The 17,706-nt window shown below is 58.3% G+C and overlaps 3 protein-coding genes across 16 annotated transcripts; 2 read left to right on the top strand and 1 right to left on the bottom strand.

Moving 5' to 3' along the window:
- Positions 1-2,405: 2,405 nt before the first annotated feature.
- TRADD (TNFRSF1A associated via death domain) lies at positions 2,406-8,521 on the bottom strand. Of its 6 annotated transcripts, none has more exons than XM_037162619.2 (5): positions 8,436-8,521; positions 4,710-4,868; positions 3,608-3,882; positions 3,314-3,509; positions 2,406-3,198 (listed from the first exon to the last, which is right to left on the bottom strand). In XM_037162619.2, the coding sequence occupies exons 2-5, from the start codon at positions 4,858-4,860 to the stop codon at positions 2,888-2,890; spliced, it is 933 nt and encodes a 310-aa protein (XP_037018514.2). In that variant the 5' UTR covers positions 4,861-4,868; positions 8,436-8,521; the 3' UTR covers positions 2,406-2,887. The 6 variants fall into 6 exon arrangements, with proteins under 6 accessions (XP_037018514.2, XP_053522639.1, XP_037018516.2 ...); XM_053666664.1 differs by lacking the exon at positions 8,436-8,521 and adding an exon at positions 8,226-8,282; XM_037162621.2 differs by lacking the exon at positions 8,436-8,521 and adding an exon at positions 8,009-8,092.
- Positions 7,890-11,747, top strand: FBXL8 (F-box and leucine rich repeat protein 8). 7 transcript variants are annotated; one of them, XM_053666661.1, is made up of 4 exons: positions 8,342-8,891; positions 9,625-9,841; positions 10,438-11,449; positions 11,605-11,747. In XM_053666661.1, the coding sequence occupies exons 1-3, from the start codon at positions 8,342-8,344 to the stop codon at positions 11,408-11,410; spliced, it is 1,740 nt and encodes a 579-aa protein (XP_053522636.1). In that variant the 3' UTR covers positions 11,411-11,449; positions 11,605-11,747. The 7 variants fall into 7 exon arrangements, with proteins under 7 accessions (XP_037018510.2, XP_037018508.2, XP_053522636.1 ...); XM_037162615.2 differs by lacking the exons at positions 8,342-8,891; positions 11,605-11,747 and adding an exon at positions 7,890-8,024 and having other exon boundaries at positions 9,650-9,841; positions 10,438-11,507; XM_037162613.2 differs by lacking the exons at positions 8,342-8,891; positions 11,605-11,747 and adding an exon at positions 7,890-8,024 and having other exon boundaries at positions 9,646-9,841; positions 10,438-11,507.
- Positions 11,748-12,039: 292 nt separating this feature from the next.
- HSF4 (heat shock transcription factor 4) lies at positions 12,040-17,290 on the top strand. Of its 3 annotated transcripts, XM_037162610.2 has the most exons (14): positions 12,048-12,128; positions 12,331-12,482; positions 13,096-13,204; positions 13,290-13,417; positions 13,515-13,639; positions 13,898-13,973; positions 14,112-14,176; positions 14,702-14,804; positions 15,273-15,400; positions 15,525-15,752; positions 16,256-16,361; positions 16,453-16,518; positions 16,650-16,719; positions 17,006-17,290. In XM_037162610.2, the coding sequence occupies exons 2-14, from the start codon at positions 12,360-12,362 to the stop codon at positions 17,155-17,157; spliced, it is 1,479 nt and encodes a 492-aa protein (XP_037018505.2). In that variant the 5' UTR covers positions 12,048-12,128; positions 12,331-12,359; the 3' UTR covers positions 17,158-17,290. The 3 variants fall into 3 exon arrangements, with proteins under 3 accessions (XP_053522638.1, XP_053522637.1, XP_037018505.2); XM_053666663.1 differs by having other exon boundaries at positions 12,040-12,482; positions 15,247-15,400; positions 15,629-15,752; XM_053666662.1 differs by lacking the exon at positions 12,331-12,482 and having other exon boundaries at positions 12,046-12,128; positions 13,079-13,204.
- The last annotated feature ends 416 nt before the right edge of the window (positions 17,291-17,706 follow it).

Below are 17,706 nucleotides of genomic sequence, written 5' to 3'. Positions count from 1 at the left end.
CTCCACCCCTGCGCCGTGTGCTGTCTCCGTGTGGGAACTAGCCTCTGAGAAGGATCCTAACGGGCAACTCTTTCTAGGAATGCCTGGAGAGGTGGATTCTGGTCTCAATACAGGCTCAAACTCTCTGAATCCCCTTTTCTAGGGGCAGGAAAAAGTAGCCTCTCTTAATTGTGCCAACTCTCCTCCCCCCCCCCCCCCCAACCCCTACCTGATTCTCTGGAATGGGGCAAGGCCTGAGCTGGCAGGAGAGGGATGGAGGCGGGACGGGGTGGGGGGCGGGCGGCCTGGTCCCAAATCCCTGGGCCCAGCTTCCTAGTCATCAACCTGGCCGTTATCCTAGCGCATTCTTGGAAGTGTCTTTCATCAGCTCAGAAGGAACCCTGGGTCCACTAGGCAGGGCCCAAGTACTGCCCCTGGGACACATGGTGGCATCCATACTACTGGTTCTGCCATGACCCCTAGCAGACACACACATGCCAACAAGACAGTTCATTTTATTCTTGAAACAACCCTAACAGCAATTCTCACTGTTCATGCCCAGATGGGGGACACTGCCCCCTCAGAGAGATAAGTGACTTGCCCGGGATCATACAAGCACAAGCCGAGAGCACTGCCCCAGATCTTCTGGAATTCGATCCAGGATTCTGTCCTCTGTTGTCCCTTGCTGCTCTCCCCATCCATCCACTGGAACACAGGATGGGGCCAGCCCTGTTTTTTCACCTGTTAATTTCATAGGTGAGCCCCTCAATCTGTCTCTCCAGAGGCAGTTCTGAGTCCCCTGGTCCCCAGCGCCCCAGGCCAGCATAGCCTGCTGCAGGTAGAAATAACCAAGCCTCGGTGACTACAGGCCAAATTGGGGAACCCCTGAAGTAGGCCAGTGAGCAAAGGATTTGTTCTGGAACCCAGGTGGGCAGAGAGGAACTGTGCAGACTGAGGGCCCAGTCTTTGCCTAGCTCTGCTGCCAACTCCCTTTTCCTGGAACTCAGAGCCTCCTGGTTTCAACCCATTGCAGTGGAGCCTGGAGTAGACACCACCCCCACCCATCCGCCCTAGAGTTTGAGGACAGGCTGTGGGAACTGGCCATCCTCTACCCAATGCCATCCTCTTTCCAATGGCTATGCCTGTGCCTCCTGACAACTTCCCACCAATGTTATCCCTTAAAAAGCAAACCCTGCCTCCTGAGCCTCACTCTCCTGTTCACAGACCCCTTGGGAGTCTGCTATTCTGGTTTTCTGAATTACCTTACCTCCCACTCCTCCTGTGGTCTGGCTTCAGGCTGTACCCACTGTGTCCCAGAAATACCCCCACCTAGTAGCCTTCTACCCAACTCCAGCAAACACTCCTCAGCCTTGACCAATCTGCAGTCTCCGTCACCGCAAGCGGGTATTCCCCAGGCTTCCAAATCTCCTGGTGGCCCTCCTTCATCTTTGGGCTGCTCCTTTTCCAGTTAGTGTCCTTCAGGATTTCCTCCTGAGCCACCCCACCCACTCCCACCTGTCCATTTGTGAATCTTTAGCTTTGACCTTCTGCTGCACCCTAAACTGTAGATCCAGCTGTCCTCAGACCCTCCCTGGATGTTCTACAGAAACTTCATGCCCAACTTGTTCTGAACAGAGCAAGCACTTCTCCTCCAGACCAGCATCTCGAGAGGGAGTCTCACCTTTCATCCAACTGGCAAAAGGCAAAAACTCTGGGGCTCTCTCTCACCTAACTCCTTAGCCAGTGTCACCGGGCCTGTCATCCTTGGTCTGAAAGAGCTCTTGGTGTTCAACCCTTCCCTCCATCTCTTCTGCAACTGCCCCAGCGTGGGCCTCAGTCCTCTCTCTCTTTCTCCCTCTCTGCATCCTCAGCAGCCTCCCAGCCTCCATTCCTGAAACCCTTTAAAGGCTTCTCACTGGTCTCAGGATACAATCCAAACTCTGTAAAATGGCTTACCAGACCCCGTGCTATCTACCTCCCCTCCTCACCAACTGGTCTCTGCAAATCCACCCACCTCCACACCCAGCCACTCAAACTTCCTATTCTTCTAATATCCCTTCCTCTCACCTCCCTCAAGACTTTGCCTGAGGCTGGCTGTGCCCAGGACATTGCCCTTTTCCCAGCCCCACCACCACCACCCTCCCCTCCCCTCACACTCATCTCTCTCCCAGGAAGCCTAACCCATAACCTGGGTTAGGCCCCTCCTTAGTGCTCCCACAATTCCTTGTATTTTTCACATCAAGAAACAGGTAACATGCTCTGGCAGGTAGTTCAGTTGATTAGAGCATCATCCTCATACACCAAGGTTGCAGATTCAATCCCCAAGTCAAGGCCACATGCAAGAATCAATGAATGCATCAGTAAATGGAACAACAAACTGATGTTTCTCTTTCTCCCTCCCCCCTCTAAAATCAATAAATAAAAAGAAAGAGGTAATGTTTTATTGCCATTGCTTAATATTTGGAATTCCACATTGAATGTGAACTGGGGGCAGGCAGAATTTGTTGATCTTGTTCATCACAGTATTTGCAGTACTCAGGATGAAGCCTAAAATACGGGAGGTGCCTGATGCGTATTCAGTGAGAGCAGAGGTAATGGCTGGCTGGAAGCCCCTCTTCTGGGATGGGTGAGGTGAGGCTGACCTCTGCAGATCACCCCCATGTTCTGTCTCTATGGCAGTTTCTGGAGCAGAATCCCCAGTGGCACTTCAGCAGGCATGGGGGGTGCTTGTCTGACTCCTTGAGAAGGCCAGTCAACTCTTCCCAGCAGCTCGACTAAGTAGGGTTGTAAGTCCTGTGGTTGGACAGGTCAGCAGTAGCAGCAGAAGGGACCCTAGGGTCATCCAGGTGCTCCAAACTCTGGCTGGGCAACTGGCTGACCACCTTTTTTTTTTTATCTGGTACCCAGCCTAGGCCAGGCTGCCATCTGGATTTGTCAGGCCTAGCAAGTCCTCTGCCAGGCTGGTGAGCTCGTTCTCCTCGAGCGCCTCCACCAGGCGCTGCAGTGTGGCTCGGCGGCCCTCAGCCTGAATGAAACGGCGGAGCAGCTGGAAGGCCTGCTCGTATAGCCCCTCCCGCTCGTATTCATAGGCCAGGGAGTCGAGTACAGGGTCCCGTAGTGCACGACAGCCTCGCTGCAGGGAGCGTCCAACCTTGCGCCATTTGAGGCCCACTGAACGTGCAAAAGTCTGTTGGTCCTGCAGGCTTAATGGTCGGTTCACTGCAATAGAGTGGGGAGCACAATGAGCTGGGGGAGGAGGCTGGGGCAGACCGATACCCTTGCATTCCCGCCAGTTTCCCAGAACGCTGCCTCTGCATCTCCAAGCACGCCTTACCTATGGGCTGACCCTGGAACAGAAAAGTCTGGCCAGGTGGCGGCGGTGGTGGCTTCTCCACCGATGGAGAGGAAGCCAGGGACTGGAAAGGGACTGGAGCTACCTCCACGTTGCCACCTTGGCCTCCAGAGCCGCACGTCAGATTCTGGAGCGCAGACTCCAACTCAGCAAGTTCCTCATCCCGGAGCCTGTCAGGCTAGGGAGGAGAGTGCGGTGTCACTGCGGGGCTTAGCCTCGAAACCCTGCCCCACCCGTCTCTGGCCTTAGCCGTCTCTGGCCCTAGCCCGACTGCACCTTCTGGGCAAAGATGCAACTCAAACAACGCTCCTCATCTGTCATCAAGGCGTCCAGCAGCTCTCCACCAGCGCGCAGCTCCAGTTGCAAAGGCACCGAGTGCAGGGCCAGCGCCCCAGCCAAGCAGCCCTCCAGCGTGGTGCGCAGCGCCCCCTCGCGGTAGGCTTGGAGGAAGCGGGCGCAGGGCTGGCGTCCGCAGAAACGCAGCTGCACAATCAGCTGCTGGTCGCTGCGGTGGATCTTGAGCATCTGTAACACCTCTGGGCTCCCGCTCTCTGCGGAGGCAGGCAGTCAGGCGCCAGGCGGTCCCCATGCCGGGCCGTCCTCCAAGCCGTTAGAAGAAGGGTGAAGCCCGCAGTCATTCTCCCTTCCTACTCCCAGACCTAGGGGCGCACGCAGTAACCCCAGAGCTCCCAGCCGGGGGAGGGAGAGGGGGCTGGGATACCAGAATGAAGACCAGGACTTATCACGGGGAGTGAGTGACATCCTAGCCCCAAGTTAGGGTAGGCAAAACGGACATGGAAAGAGGATTTGCAGAGAATACCCTGGGCAGCCAAGTTATCTGGGTAGGCAGCCAGCCAGGCAGGAAAGGGGTAGGAGGTCTCAGATCTTTGGCCTCCACCAAGTGGGGCTCCCGCGGCCCCTGAAGTAGAAGGGCTCACTGGTCTGGTGCCACAGTGAGATCCCCCAACTGGCTTCAATCCCCTATCACCTTTGCCCTGACATGGGAAAGGGGCACCTGAGAGGTAGTTACTGGGAAGGGGTCTTGGACAAGGAATGCTGCAGTGAGAGAGGAAAAGAGAAGAGAGATGTGTGATCAGTAGAAGAAAGCAGGGAGCTGCCTGGACTGGGGAGTAAGGGACATCAAGCAGGGGGATGTCAGTGCACACATAGGTAGATCGTACACAGGCAGGAGGGCGCCTGAGTAATAAAGAAAACAGCCTAAGCAACCTGCCCACCTCCTCTCCTTCCCATCAAATCCTTTCCCTAACACAGTGGTTAAGTACATGTCCAGAGCTGAAGAGGGGGTGGTCTCAGCCCCTGGTCCCACCCACAAAAGGCCCAGACCACCCCTTTCTCTCCAAATGACCCAACCACACACCTGCCAATACGGTCCGCAGAGCCCTGTACACTGCCACCTTCTGCTGGGGGTGACTGTAGGCATCCGATAGGACCACCTTGTCCAGCGAGGACTCCACAAACAGGTATGCACTGCCCACCCACTCCTGGATCCCATTCGGCTCAGCTGCCATCTTGTCTCCTAGAGGTGCAGACAAGCATCCAGATCAGCCCCAACCCAGCCCTAGAGACAACTGTCCAGTGTCACATGGCCCAGCTGTCCCCACCCAGTTGGCACACTTGTGAGGGGAAGTTCATCATCCCACAGGCAGCCCCAGGTGTGTCTGGCCCTGCACAGTGCAGCCCAGCTCAGCCCAAACTTGCAGTGAGGGCTCTCCCTCCACTGCCTTCTCAAAGAGCCCAGGGTCACAGTGGCAAGAGAGGAGAGGTCCTATCCTGTGGTGGAGGCAGAGAAGTTATGCCCCCCCTCCTCAGGTCAAGATGTCTCTTACCAAAGCATCCAGAAACATCTTCTTCCTGGATGATGCACATACCCCACAGCCAAATGAACAAACCCATGTCCTGGTGTGCCCTTAGCTTACATTGAACCCTCGGGATCCCTTAGGACCACAGTTCCCCTCTCCCACCACTTGCATTCATTCTGACTTCACTTCATGGATACCTGTAGTTTGTGCCTGCCCAGATTCTCTTCCCCGAACTTGACTGATCTAGGGGGACTTCTCTCTTCTCTCTTCCCTCTTCTCAATCCATGTGCCTGTTAAGAGGGTTAGCCCCACTCCCTAGCTCCAGGTGTGGGCATGTGAAACAGGTCTGGCCAATCTGCATATTCCATTCACCTTTCTAAAATGATCAGTTCAGAGTTGGGTAGATTCATGTTGGAACAAGCAACCCACAACTTTGGCTGAACCAGCAGGGAAGAGGCACTAGTTTCCCTTCCCTTGGGGCGGAGCTGGAAGGAAGGGGAGATGGCCCTCTTTTGCCACAGCTTGGGAAGAGCCTGACTGAGAATGAAACTGACAGGGAAGGAAACCGAGCCCAGAGACAGGGGGCTGCACTCCTAACCATGCTCTGCCCCTTGCCCTAGCTGCACCCTGGACTTTTCAGTTATGTGAGCTAAATCATGCCTTTTTGATTCCATTCTAAATTTAAATTCCTTTTTGATGTATTTCTAAAGTATAAATACTTGGAGCTGGGCTCTTATCTTATGTAACTCAAATTGTTCTATTACACATTCTTTCCCTGTTCAGAGAGGGCCAGGGCCCCTTGGTTCTAGTATCTCCTCCATCCACTAAGAAAATCCTAGCTCTAGACCAGGGGGGAAATTCCCAGCCTGGGAGCCCCTACCCTGTGCTGACCTTCAGTTCAGTGGCCTACTAGTTCCTGTGCCAGGAGGCCTGCCTCTTTCTTCCCACCTCACCTAAGGCAACATCCCACACTTATCCTACAAACAAGGTCTCAAGACCCCGCCTCGGGCCCCATCAGCCATACTTCTTTATTCTGTCTTCTTTGGCATGTATACATGGTGGGCTAGGAGCAGTGCTGAGCCCCAGCGGTGAGCACCCTGAATGGACTCTTTGCTCTGGGCGGACAGATGGGGTGGCCCTGGCTGGCATTCATTTGTTTACATGAGGGGCAGGGAACCTCAGAAGAGGGATGCTGGGAGGAGCCAGGATGAGCCAGGACCACAGCGTTGGACATTGTTGGGGAGGCTGCGTTTCAGATCTGCCCCACACCTTAACCAAAGAGTCGAGGCGGGGACAATAACTGGGCAGGGGTCATGCAGCGTCACCCAGACCTGGCAAGAAAAAATGCCGGGTGGTGGTCCTACTCTGGGTCTGAGGACAGGGGACAAGCCCTTTGAGCCTCCCTCCCCTGCACCCATATCCTTTTGGTAGAAAACATATCAATACTCATGCATTTACCCAAAACAATGGTCATGGAGATGGGAGATTTGGAGGATTTTAATTTTCATTGTATTTAGCAATATTCTACTTCATGTATAATAGATATATTTCCTTTGTGTTAAGAAGGCAAAATAATTTTTTTAGAAAGCAAAAAAAGAAAAAAGAAATAAAAAAAACAAAAACGGGGTGAGACCCTATAGGTGGCAAATGAGGCCAGGTAGGAAGACAAGTGGGGAGCCCTGGGGAAGTGGTCCAGGGGGGTAGAAGAGGGTAAAAACCTGCCCTGGAAACGTTCGTTTTTTCATGTCTTCTTAGTCCCCTGACTTGGGGGTGCTGACCCTATGGATGGATGTGGTTTCGCCCCAAAGAGTGGATGTGGGGGGCAGGACAGAACCAGAGTCTGCCCAGCAGGCCTTCCAGGAGGGCACTGGAAACCTGGAGTGGGACGGGAGGCGCTCCATCACAGTAACTAGGACTGGACAAATGGGAGAAGTCAAACAGGTCTGCCAGGGCCCTTGGCTCCCATGTCCCCTCTTGGGAACTCCTTCCTATGGTCCCTGCACAGAAGGCCCTCCTCAGGAAGCCCTGCGCCTCACCCTCTTGGAGTCCGCCTCTCTGGGCCAGGCTGGGTCCTGGAAACGTTTAGCTGGGCTAAGACTGAGGACACGTGGGTACCAACTCAAGAAAATACGCCCCTACCACCAGGGGCCAGCGTCCCATTAACACACCCTAACAGTCCCGAGGCAGCCCCACCTCCCGCAGGGTGGGCGGCGGCGGCCTGCGGATGCGCCCCCTTGAGGACCGAAATCCTGCGACTCCCAGAGCCCAGGCAGGCGTGCCCAGTACTCAGCTGCGCCGCTTCAGAGCCCTGGAGGGGAGCTCCCAAGCCTCTAGCCGGCCCACCCCCACGCAGGGATTTCGCACGCGCCACTGCCAAAGGCGGGCGAGAGGTCTCTGCTTACCAGCCCCTCCCCCTCACCTGCGGCCTCTCGAAAGCCCCTGAAAGCCCCCAACTGGGACAATACACCTGCGGGGACCAAGGTCCCGACCCTCTTTCCCACCTCTCACGGAAACAGACCCGTAGGCCGCGGCTACCCCTGGCCTAGGCGGCCGCAGAGGACAACTGTGCCGCGCCCGCGCTCCCGAACCAGCCTCCGCCTCCGTTCCCGCCGGCGCCGGGAAGCCCACCCACCGTCTGCACTAACCTGGCCCCTCGGCCCGGCCCGGCCCGGATTCCCGAGCCCGCCCGGCACCGCTGGATTCGCGCCGCTTCCGGGTGTGCGCGGAGCCCCGGGGCGGCTCCCCGGCCCGGGCCGCCCCGTCCGCCCGGCGTCCCGCCCCCCCGGCGTCCCGCGGCTGCGTCCAGCCCACTGTCCTCCACAGGAGCGCGAGCCCTCAGCCTCTGCGCAAAGCCCACCTGGTCGGTCGAGCAGGTAAGACACTGAGGTTAGACGCCAGGGCAAGCTGCCCGCATCAAGGGGCTGCGGGGACTCGTGGCGCTGGTGAGGCCGCAGCGCTCCGGTGAGAGCTGCTCCGCTTTCTCCCGCGGGAAACGGAGAGATCGACCAGGGGACGTTCCCTGGGGACCAGAATTTTCCGGTGTCTTCGGAGGGATCGAGCTCGACGACACTGACCTCTGCTACTTTCTGACATTCAGAATGCAGTGCGGGTGGGTCCCAGGTTCAAGTCCGACCGAGAGGGTACAGGATCTTCCGGGATACACATCCAGCAGGCACCGTCAGCCTGGAAAATGTGGGAACGTGGAAAACCGGCCAGTGGTACGAAACGTGTACGAAAACCCTCAAATACCTTAAATAAAATTGGTAATTTAAAAGAGGACGTACACTTTCCAACAAAGCCTGCGGGGGAAGGCCGCTCTCCGGCGTGGATCTGCGGAATCCCGGCTGACTCGAAACCAGCCAGCGGGAGCCCGGGCAGCAGGGGTCAAGATCGGAACTGGAGCCCAGAGCCCCTCGGGCCCCAGAGCCCCAAGCTTCATTGGAGGTACTCTGGGCGTCTTCCCTGGAGAGGTGGAGGGAAGGAAGGAACCTCCGCGCTCCGGGCGGACTCGGCGGTGCTCCACCCGCCGCCCCGCTTCCTGATTGGCTTACGGCCCCTGCCAATGAAAAGTCTGTTCTGCTGCGCCGACCCTATTAAACCCTATGGTCTCGCCAGTGACAGGCCGGGCTGGTACCGAGTTTCTCAACGGGGGTGGGGGGGTGGGGGCTGTGCAGTCGACCGGCGCTTGCTGAAATTCAGATTCCTGGACCCTCCTCTTTCCTCAGAGCCTGATTTAGCAGGTGGGGCCGCCGATTCTGTACTAGCATAAGTGTCCGAGTGATTCTAAGGTCCTGCAAGGGCCTTCCTGCAAGGGACCTTAGAAATGAGGGTCCCAGAAACCTTCATTTCAGTGGCCCTCCAGGGGGGCCCATCCTTCTCTAGTACTCAGGGTGGACGCTGGGAGGGAAACAGTTCAATTACCCCTGGAAGACTAACCTGGGTGTCTCTGAGTGTATACAGAGGCAGGGGGAGGTGAGGTGGGCTCTCTGAGCTGGAAGGGAGGACCCGGTCGTTTGGAGTCAGGGCCTGTGCAGCCAGCCACGCTCCGACTTCCCTAGGGAAGACTGTAGTAACTAGGAGAAAGAGCCGATGGCGCTGCCCAAAATCAGGGTGTTGGGCTTTACCAACTTTGGGCATAGGTCGTGGTTGCATTCCTTCTAATGCTGCATAAAATGGTGATTTTTATTCAACAAATGATAACAAACTGTGAAGGACAATCAGAAATCCTGTGGCATCCAGGGCGAACTTCATGGATCTCAGACCTGAGCAGTCGCTCAGGGTCCCACGCTTGCTTTAATAACTTGGTCAAATACTCTGCTGCCACTGACTTGAAATTCCTAATGATGTTTTGAACAAAGGGTGCAGCATTTTTATTTTTCAGTGGGCCCCATAAATTATGTAGCAGCTCCTGAGCCACAGGCATCTCCATAGTCTCTGGTGTTCCCTTCAACACTCTGGCTTTCCTGAACCCAGGGATGTCCCTCTCTCTCCAAGCCAGAGTTTCTGGCAGCAGTGGAACCCCCACCCCACGCCAGGCGATGGCTGAGCCTGGAGAGCGACTGCCGGAGGAGGTGCTGGCGCTCATCTTCCGCTACCTGCCCCTGAGGGACCGGGCTGCCGCTGCCAGGGTGTGCAGAGCCTGGGCTGCTGCTGCCACCTGCAGTGCTGTGTGGCATGACACGAACGTCAGGTAAGCCCCTTCCTCCTCTCCTTCCTCCTGTGGCCTTCCAGCAGAGTTGGAGGTTGGGGAGATTCAAGTGAGTCTCCCCACATTAAAAAATCATAATCATTACTAACATTTTTTTTGACTGCCTACTATGTACCAACCATTGTTCTAAGGGCCTTGCATATGTTAACAGACAGTATTATTGTCTCCACTGCACAGATAGGAAATTGAGGCAGAGAGAGCTCATCACTCTCTGCAAGTCACTCAGCTAGGGAGTGGCAGAGGCGGAATGTTAACTTGGCCATGCCCGTTTCCTTAGCGACCTCTGAGAAAGCCCAGTTCCTAAAATCCTGGCTCCTCCTTGCCAAGGTTTCAACTTCAAACGCCCCTCTAACGCAGGCGCGTTTGAAGTCCTCCAAAGGGACAGGGTGGAAGGGAATTCCGACCTAGCTTTAGAGGCTAGCTTGGGGTCACCAGACATGGCTGGAACTGGGAGGTGTGTGCTTGGGGAGCAGAAAGTGGGCGTAGTAGCTGGAACCCTGGCTGAGGGATGGGTAGAGGCTTCTCTTCTGCTAAAGGGGACACAACCGAGGCCTTTTCTCTACCTCTCTCACTCCAAGTTGCGACTGTGAGGGAGAAGGCACACTGCCACCGTATCTGTTCTCCTGCCTGGACCACGTTCACAACTTGAGACTGGAATTTGAGCCGTCGAAGGAGCGCAGCCGCCGGGTGGCCACGGAGCTGCTGACTGCACTGGCGGGCCGTACCCCAGGGCTTCGAGGCCTGCATTTGGAGTGCTGCGGAGAGAAGCCACTCTTCGACGCAGGGCGAGACGTCCTGGACGCTGTGCACACCATCTGCCGGGCTGCTCCAGCGCTGCGTCATCTTGACCTGCGGCGCTTGCCCTTCACTCTGGACGACGCACTGGTGCTGCAGGTGGCACACGGCTGCCCCGAGCTCCGCAGCCTTTTCCTGAACAACGGTACTCTGGTGGGCAGCGTGGGGCCGGGCTCCGTGCTCGAGCTACTAGAGGCCTGCCCGCGCCTACGCACCCTCGGCCTGCACCTGGCCAGCCTGTCACACCCCGCCCTCGAGGTGCTGGCGGCACCACACCGTGCGCCTTTCGAGCTCTTGGCTTTGCGGTGCGCCTGCCCAGAGGACGCACGCGCCCCGCCTCTGCCCAACGAAGCATGGGTTGCGTTGCGCCACCGCCACCCTGGACTGATTGTGGAAGCGGAATTAGAGCCAGCACTCTCTGATGAGAGCGTGACTCGTGTCCTGCAGCCTGCAATGCCAGTGGCTGCGCTGAGTCTCTGCCTCTCTGGAGACACTGTAGGTCCCGTGCGTTTTGCAGCGCTACACTATGCGGCAACCTTGCGGGTGCTCGAGGTGCGCGCTGCCGCCTCTGCGGAGCTGGATGCTACTCTGGAGTTGCTCGCAGCCCGCTGCCCGGGCCTTCGGGAAGTGCACTGCTTCTGCGTGGTGCGACCCTCTGTCTTGCACGCCTTCCGTGCGCATTGCCCGCGCCTGCGCAGCTACACGCTCAAACTAAAGCGGGAGCCACATCCTTGGAAGCCCACGCTTGTGGATTGAAGGGGCAAGCCCTCTCCCGCCCCTGCTTGCCCCCAGCAGGTGTGTGGCCTCTGTGATGCTGCGTGGGTTTGGCCAAGCGTGCTCCAACTGCTAACCTCGTCCTTCAGGACTCTGTGCCCTCTTGTGCCTCTCAGGGATAGCGAGAGGGAGGGGGGCGTTGCCCTGAATCCACCTGATGCTCTCAACTTCTGCAGACTCCGGATATCTCTTGATACCCTCCTCCAACGTCATTCCTCTGTGAACGCTGTGCTAGCTCCCGAGGCCCTGGAGTGGGGTGGGAGAAGAGGGCGCAGGTGCAGGCCAGGGGTGAGTGTGAAATAAATCCTGCAGTGTCTCAGCGTCCCGTGAAAGACCAGGTCGGCTCTAAAGGGGGATGGCAGGGATCCTAGAAGTCCGGAAAAGCCGTCCAGACAGGAGTGGGAGAGATCCAGACCTCGAGGTCCCTTGCGCTGATGCGGCTGCGGGAGTCAGGGGCGGGACACTCCAGGTCCTAGGAATGCTGACGAACTGATGCCCCAGGGTTCGGCGGGAGGGTGCGGGCTTCTCCTCCTCCCTCCCTCCACCACTCCTCTCCGGCCGTTCTGCCCAAGGCTTCACTGTGCCCATGGCCATTGCCTTCTAGGACTTTCCCAGCCCACCCCAGGCTGCGCACAGGCTATTTCTCGTGAAGAACAAGGGGAGAAACAGCGGGTCTGAGAAGGGTGAAACTGGAACCAAGGTATCCCTCCACCCCGCACCCCGGCACACATGTCCTATCCCAGCCTGCCCTTTCTGTTTGCTGTAGCCCTGGCCCCGGCTGAGCCCCGCCCCGCGGGTTTGCACGTGGCCCCCACCTGACCCAGCGCCGAGAGGCGGAGTAGAGTGGGGAGGGCGGCAAACACAGCGCTTTCCGTGGCTTTGACAAGCCCCCCGCGGCCCAGGCCAAGCGGTCAGCCTCCGAGACTACACCATGCAGGAAGCGCCAGCCACCCTGCCCGCAGAGCCGGGCCCCAGCCCCGTGCCTGCCTTCCTCGGCAAGCTATGGGCGCTGGTGGGCGACCCGAACACCGACCACCTGATCCGCTGGAGCCCGGTGAGGGCTGGGGCCCCTCGACTTCCCCAGTGGTACCCAGCATCCCTCCACGTCATTGAACACCCACTTCCACCCAGCCCCCGCCTGGGACGGGGCTGTGGGTCCCTCAGTTGAGCGGTCCAGGGTAGTTCAGCTCGGAGGGGTGTGCGCAGTGGGGATGAGGCAACTTCGTCGGGGCCGAGGAAAGAGTAGGAGCTTTCTGGAGAACTAAAGCCTGAAAGAGTTTTCGTGGTCACGTAGTTCTCACACCACCCCATCAGGCCGTTCGGAAAGCAGAGGCCAGAAAAGAAGGGCTGGGTCTGGTCCTAGCTCCGGGTCACATCGCGGGTCTGGAACCTGTCCCAGGCTCCAGGACTGAGCTTTGCATCTCTTTTCCGAGAACAGAGAGCGAGTCTGGGTCAGGCTGGAGTAGGGATTCGTCGTGACTCCCCCCCCCCCAGGCTAGACCTCAGAATTGGTTCTAGCCTGGCCCCCACCCCTGTGCCCCTGAGCGAAAGGCGGGGTCCCTAGAGTGACTGGGTGTGTGAGTGCCAGAGCGAGGACCAGGCCGTGGGCTCACGGTGCTGTCCGGTCTCCGCCCGCGTGGTGGGTGCGAGGGCTGTGTTCTCGGCAGGGCGGGACCAGTTTCCTCGTAAGTGACCAGAGCCGCTTCGCCAAGGAAGTGCTGCCCCAATACTTCAAGCATAGCAACATGGCGAGCTTTGTTCGGCAACTCAATATGTGTGAGTCCCTGAGGGGGGGGGGGGGCGGCGGGCGACTTGGTGCTCGGGGATGGGGCGACTCACAGCTCCACGCCCCACTCCCTAGATGGCTTTCGGAAGGTGGTGAGCATCGAACAGGGCGGCTTGCTCAGGCCCGAGCGCGACCACGTCGAGTTCCAGCACCCGAGCTTCTTGCGTGGCCGCGAGCAACTACTAGAGCGCGTGCGGCGCAAGGTGGGGCAGATTGCAGGAACCAGCAAACTCAGGTGCGGGTTTGGGGAGGCTGGCCATGTTTTATGTGACTCGGGCCAGACGGTGCTTCCCACGGCAGGTGCCTGCGCTGCGCGGCGACGACGGCCGCTGGCGCCCAGAGGACCTGGGCCGGCTGCTGGGCGAGGTGCAGGCTTTGCGGGGAGCGCAGGAGAGCACCGAGGAGCGGCTGCGCGAACTCAGGCAGTGCGGGGGTGGCCGGGGCGGGGAGTGGGGGCGGAGGAGGGTAGGGAAGGGGTGAGAGGACACTGGTTCTAGGCAGCTCCTTCTTCTCTCGTGCCTTGGCGCCCTCATCCAGACAAAATGCGCCAGGGCGTGGGACTTGGTTTTCTATGGATGGATGATCATCCAGGTGGCCGCAGGTTGGGGCCTGCCATTCAGTGGAAAGCGGCAACTGGGCAACTCTCAGATGCCTCAGCACCACGCCCCCACGCCTTCCCGCAGGCAAAATGAGATCCTGTGGCGAGAGGTGGTGACGTTGCGGCAGAGCCACGGTCGGCAGCACCGGGTCATTGGCAAGGTGTTCCTCTCCCCTTCCCCGCTTCCCTCTCCCACTGCTGAATACCCGCCTCCGCCCAGTCCTCTGGCCCATCGGAACTGCCTCCTGAGGATGGGGGCGAGGTCCAAAGGATGATTTAACGCTTTGCTTCCTCTTCAGCTGATCCAGTGTCTCTTTGGGCCGCATCAGACTGGGTCCAGCAGTGCAGGAGCTAAGAGAAAGCTGTGAGTGAGAAAGCTAGGACACTCACCTGCCCCTCCCGCACCCAGCATCATCCCTGCCTGAGGCCTCATCCAGGCACCCATTCATGAGGAATCCTCACCGCCCCCCCCACACACACACACACCAGTCTTCCTCACCCGGTGGCCATCTCCCCAGAAGCCCCCTTCCAGGACTTTCCCTCTCCCCCCCACCCAACTTCACCACCAAAATCCCCACTCTTTGATCCCTCAGTTACAGGACCTTATCCCCAAGTTTCTACCCCAGCAGCCTCTCCCCCCTCACCCCAAAGCATCCCAACATCAGAGGGTCTGGGGCTCAAACCATGCTCCCTCCTCCTCTCCACACCCAAAGGGCCCCCATCTCTGGGGGGAGCCCCTTCTGCCTTCAGCATGTGACTGATGCCCTGGCAACAGGCCTCAGCTCTGCTGACTTGGCGGCTCAGGCCTGTGGAGGGAGGTGGTGCAGACTGAGGGCCATGGGACATGAATCTGCCGGGCCCCAACCTGTGACCCCACCACTCTGCACAGGTCCCTGATGCTGGATGAGGGAAGCTCCTGCCCATCACCGGCCAAACTCAGTGCCTGCCCCCTCTCTGGTGCCCTCTTGCAGGACCCTTACTTTATCCAGCCAGTAAGTTTTACTTCTCCTCCCTTCCCTAGGGCACAGCTGGGCTTATGGGGAGCATATTCCTTTTCCCCATTCCTCCCCCAAAAAAGAGGAGATGGGCCCTGGCTGGTGTGGCTCAGTGGTTGGGTGCTGGCCTGTGAATCAAAGGGTCACTGGTTCAATTCCCAGTCTGGGCACAGACCTGGGTTGCAGGCAGCATCCCTGGTGGGGGCTGTGTAGGAGGCAACCACACATTGATGTTTCCCTCCCTCTCTTTCTCCTTCCTTTTCCCTCTCTCTAAAAATCAATAAATAAATACTTTTTAAAAGAGATGGAAGGCAGCCTTTCCCCCCTCCCCCCACACACATCAGACCAGGCTGCCCCACATGGGCTATCAAACTTCCCCCTAGACTTGGTCTGGGTGGGTCCTGGTTGGGCTCTGGCTCACTCTGCAGCTGAGGTGAAGGCTTGGGCCTACTCTTCTACTTCTAGCCCCTCCCAGAGACCACCTTGGGCGTCACCAGTCCTCACAGGGCCAGGGGCCCCATCATCTCTGACATCTCAGAAAACTTGCCGTCCCCTGAAGGGCCTGGGCTTTCTCCCCCCACCGGTGACAGGAGGTAAGAGGGGCAAACAGGCTCTGTCCTCTGGGGGTCTGTCGGGGAGAGCCTGGCGTCCCAGAGGGCTGTGGGGGTGTGGGAGAGGTTGGTGTCGGGGTCTGGTTGAAGCTTTTCTCTGGCACAGGGAGAAGGGCCTGGCATTGCTCAAGGAAGAGCCGGCCAGCCCCGGGGGGGAAGGCCAGGCCAGGCTGGCCCTGGCTCCAAACGAGTGTGACTTCTGCGTGACAGCCCCCCCACTGCTGCCTGTGGCTGTGGTGCAGGCCATTCTGGAAGAGAAAGGAAGCTTCAGCCCCGAGGGGCCCAGAAATGCCCAACAGCCTGAACCAAGGGGTCCCAGGGAGGTACCTGACAGGTGAGCAGAGAGCCCATTCTTGACTGTGATCCACTTTGGCAGTTAGACCAGCCCCAACTAGGCCCCCAAAACTTGCCTGCCCCTTGGTGGTGGAGGGGGCTGTTGGGTACTATGATATAACCTGATTTCTCAGAGTTGCTCTAAGGAGGGCCAGCATCAGAGGTCTTGGAGGGTGGAAACGTCTCTGTGGCAGGGCTCGGGCATCTGCATTTTGAACAAGCCCATGGGGGTGGTTGTGACGATTGTAAAGTACACAACAGTTTAAGAACCACTGGCACTGACAATTGCAGAGGGAGGGGACCCAGCTCTACTCTGACTTCAGGCCAGAGGCAGGAGGCAGAGGCGCTCTCATGCGCCCCTCTGTGTGTGTGTGGGGGGTCCTCTCTTAGCATTTTCTAGATATTGTCAGATTTGGGGATCCTGCCTGCTGCATCCAGATTCCTTGGGAACCTGATTGGGGCTGGGAGAGTTACTGCAGGCCAACACCAGTCCTCTGTGCACAGGGGGCCTCTGGGCCTGGAGAAGGGGGGGCAGTGCCCAGAGAGTCTCCAGCCTCCAATGCTACTTCGGCCCCAGCCTGAAAGTGTGGAGCCCGCAGGACCCCTGGATGTGAGTAAACTTTCCACAGGGCATGGGCCTTGATGGGGTCTGGTTGTCTGTGCAGCCTGGGAAAGGCATCATTGACCCAGAGTTCTCCCAGGTGCTGGGCCCCAGCCTCCAAGGGCAGGAATGGACCCTGATGGACTTGGACATGGAGCTGTCCCTGGTAAAATGGGGGTGGGGAGGGCAGGGGATTAGGGGTTGCTGGGACAAGCCCTTTGGTCCATAGTTGTTCTCTTTGAGCCAAAGCCCCAGCAGCTCCCTTCCCCAGCTGCTTCGTGGGGTTCTCCCATGCAGATGCAGCCCTTGATTCCACAGAAGAATGACACTGAGCTGGCAGTCAAGGGGTTAAATTCTCCAGGCCCAGGTAATGGTCAGGTCACAGTGACTGAGGACCTGGGGAAGGCCAGGTTTAGCCAGAGCTACCCTGATTAGGGGGGCTGGGCAGTTTGTGTTTGGGGGGACACCCCTTGAATTCAGACTACCCTGCAATGAGCTGCTTACGCCACCCTTCCCCTCACAACTGGGTCATAGTGGGGAGGTTGGGAATGGATCTTTCATCTTAGCTGATTAGAGAGCAAGGAGGGTGGGCTCTTTTTCCCTGAAGAAAGTGGGATGTTTCTCCCTGCTGAGCACAGCCCCACTCCTCCTAGGGAAGGCCTCCGCTCTTGGGGCACCATTCCTGCTGGACGTCCAAGCGGCTTTGGGAGGCCCAGCTCTCAGCCTGCCTGGAGCTTTAACCATTTACAGCGCTCCTGAGAGCCGGGCCCCCTCGCTGGGCCCGGGAGCTGACCCCTCCCCGTGACCTCTCTCCAGTCCGGAGCCTGCAGCCTTGTGCCCTTGTCTGCCTCCTAGCGCCCCCTGGCGGAGGCTGAGCGAAGACCCCGCTACCCCTTTCCACTACCAAGTTATGCATATAAACCGCATTTTTTCCTGTGTCTGGTCTCTTTTCTCTACCGACCGAAGAGCACAGAAGTCATGGGGGAAAAGGGGCGATTTTGCATTCGTAGAAGCGTTCAGGTCTTAGGGCTTTAATGAGGAATCCCCTGGAGAGTGGAATACTTGAGGAGCCTGCTCCTGGTTCTCCTGCTTAGGCCCGGATCCTCCCGCGGGATCGAGGGCTGGTGCCCGGCCACTGCACCCTCCCGGCAGTGAGGGCTTTGGGGGTCACCCAGCTCCGCAGTGAGTCCTCTCTGTGGTCCTGGGTAAGCTGGTCCCCTTCTCTGAGCCGTATCAGTGACAGATGAAGAGGGGTCGACGAGAGGATAGGAGTAAAGCGCCCGGGACTTGCCAGGTCCAGAGTGGGCGTCGGGCCCGTGAGCCTGCGGACCGCACTCCCTCCTCGCTGACTTAC

This window comes from Artibeus jamaicensis, unplaced genomic scaffold, assembly GCF_021234435.1.
Source record: "Artibeus jamaicensis isolate MK-2021 breed Jamaican fruit bat unplaced genomic scaffold, CSHL_Jam_final contig_464, whole genome shotgun sequence".
NCBI classification, from domain to species: domain Eukaryota; kingdom Metazoa; phylum Chordata; class Mammalia; order Chiroptera; family Phyllostomidae; genus Artibeus; species Artibeus jamaicensis.
Note: the sequence above shows the minus strand (reverse complement) of the source record. Positions and strands in the feature narration are given on the sequence as shown.

Excerpts from the sequence above, each read along its gene's own strand:
- FBXL8 (XM_053666661.1), top strand. The coding sequence starts at position 8,342 with ATGTGGGAACGTGGAAAACCGGCCAGTGGTACGAAACGTGTACGAAAA. Across the intron at positions 8,892-9,624 it reads CTCAGAGCCTGATTTAGCAG|GGATGTCCCTCTCTCTCCAA; the intron begins GTGGGGCCGCCG and ends TCCTGAACCCAG. Across the intron at positions 9,842-10,437 it reads TGGCATGACACGAACGTCAG|TTGCGACTGTGAGGGAGAAG; the intron begins GTAAGCCCCTTC and ends TCTCACTCCAAG.
- HSF4 (XM_037162610.2), top strand. The coding sequence starts at position 12,360 with ATGCAGGAAGCGCCAGCCACCCTGCCCGCAGAGCCGGGCCCCAGCCCC. Across the intron at positions 13,205-13,289 it reads TGTTCGGCAACTCAATATGT|ATGGCTTTCGGAAGGTGGTG; the intron begins GTGAGTCCCTGA and ends CCCACTCCCTAG. Across the intron at positions 15,401-15,524 it reads CCCCCCACCGGTGACAGGAG|GGAGAAGGGCCTGGCATTGC; the intron begins GTAAGAGGGGCA and ends TCTCTGGCACAG.
- TRADD (XM_053666664.1), bottom strand. Across the intron at positions 3,883-4,709 it reads TCTGCGGACCGTATTGGCAG|AGAGCGGGAGCCCAGAGGTG; the intron begins GTGTGTGGTTGG and ends CTGCCTCCGCAG. Across the intron at positions 3,199-3,313 it reads GTTCCAGGGTCAGCCCATAG|TGAACCGACCATTAAGCCTG; the intron begins GTAAGGCGTGCT and ends ACTCTATTGCAG.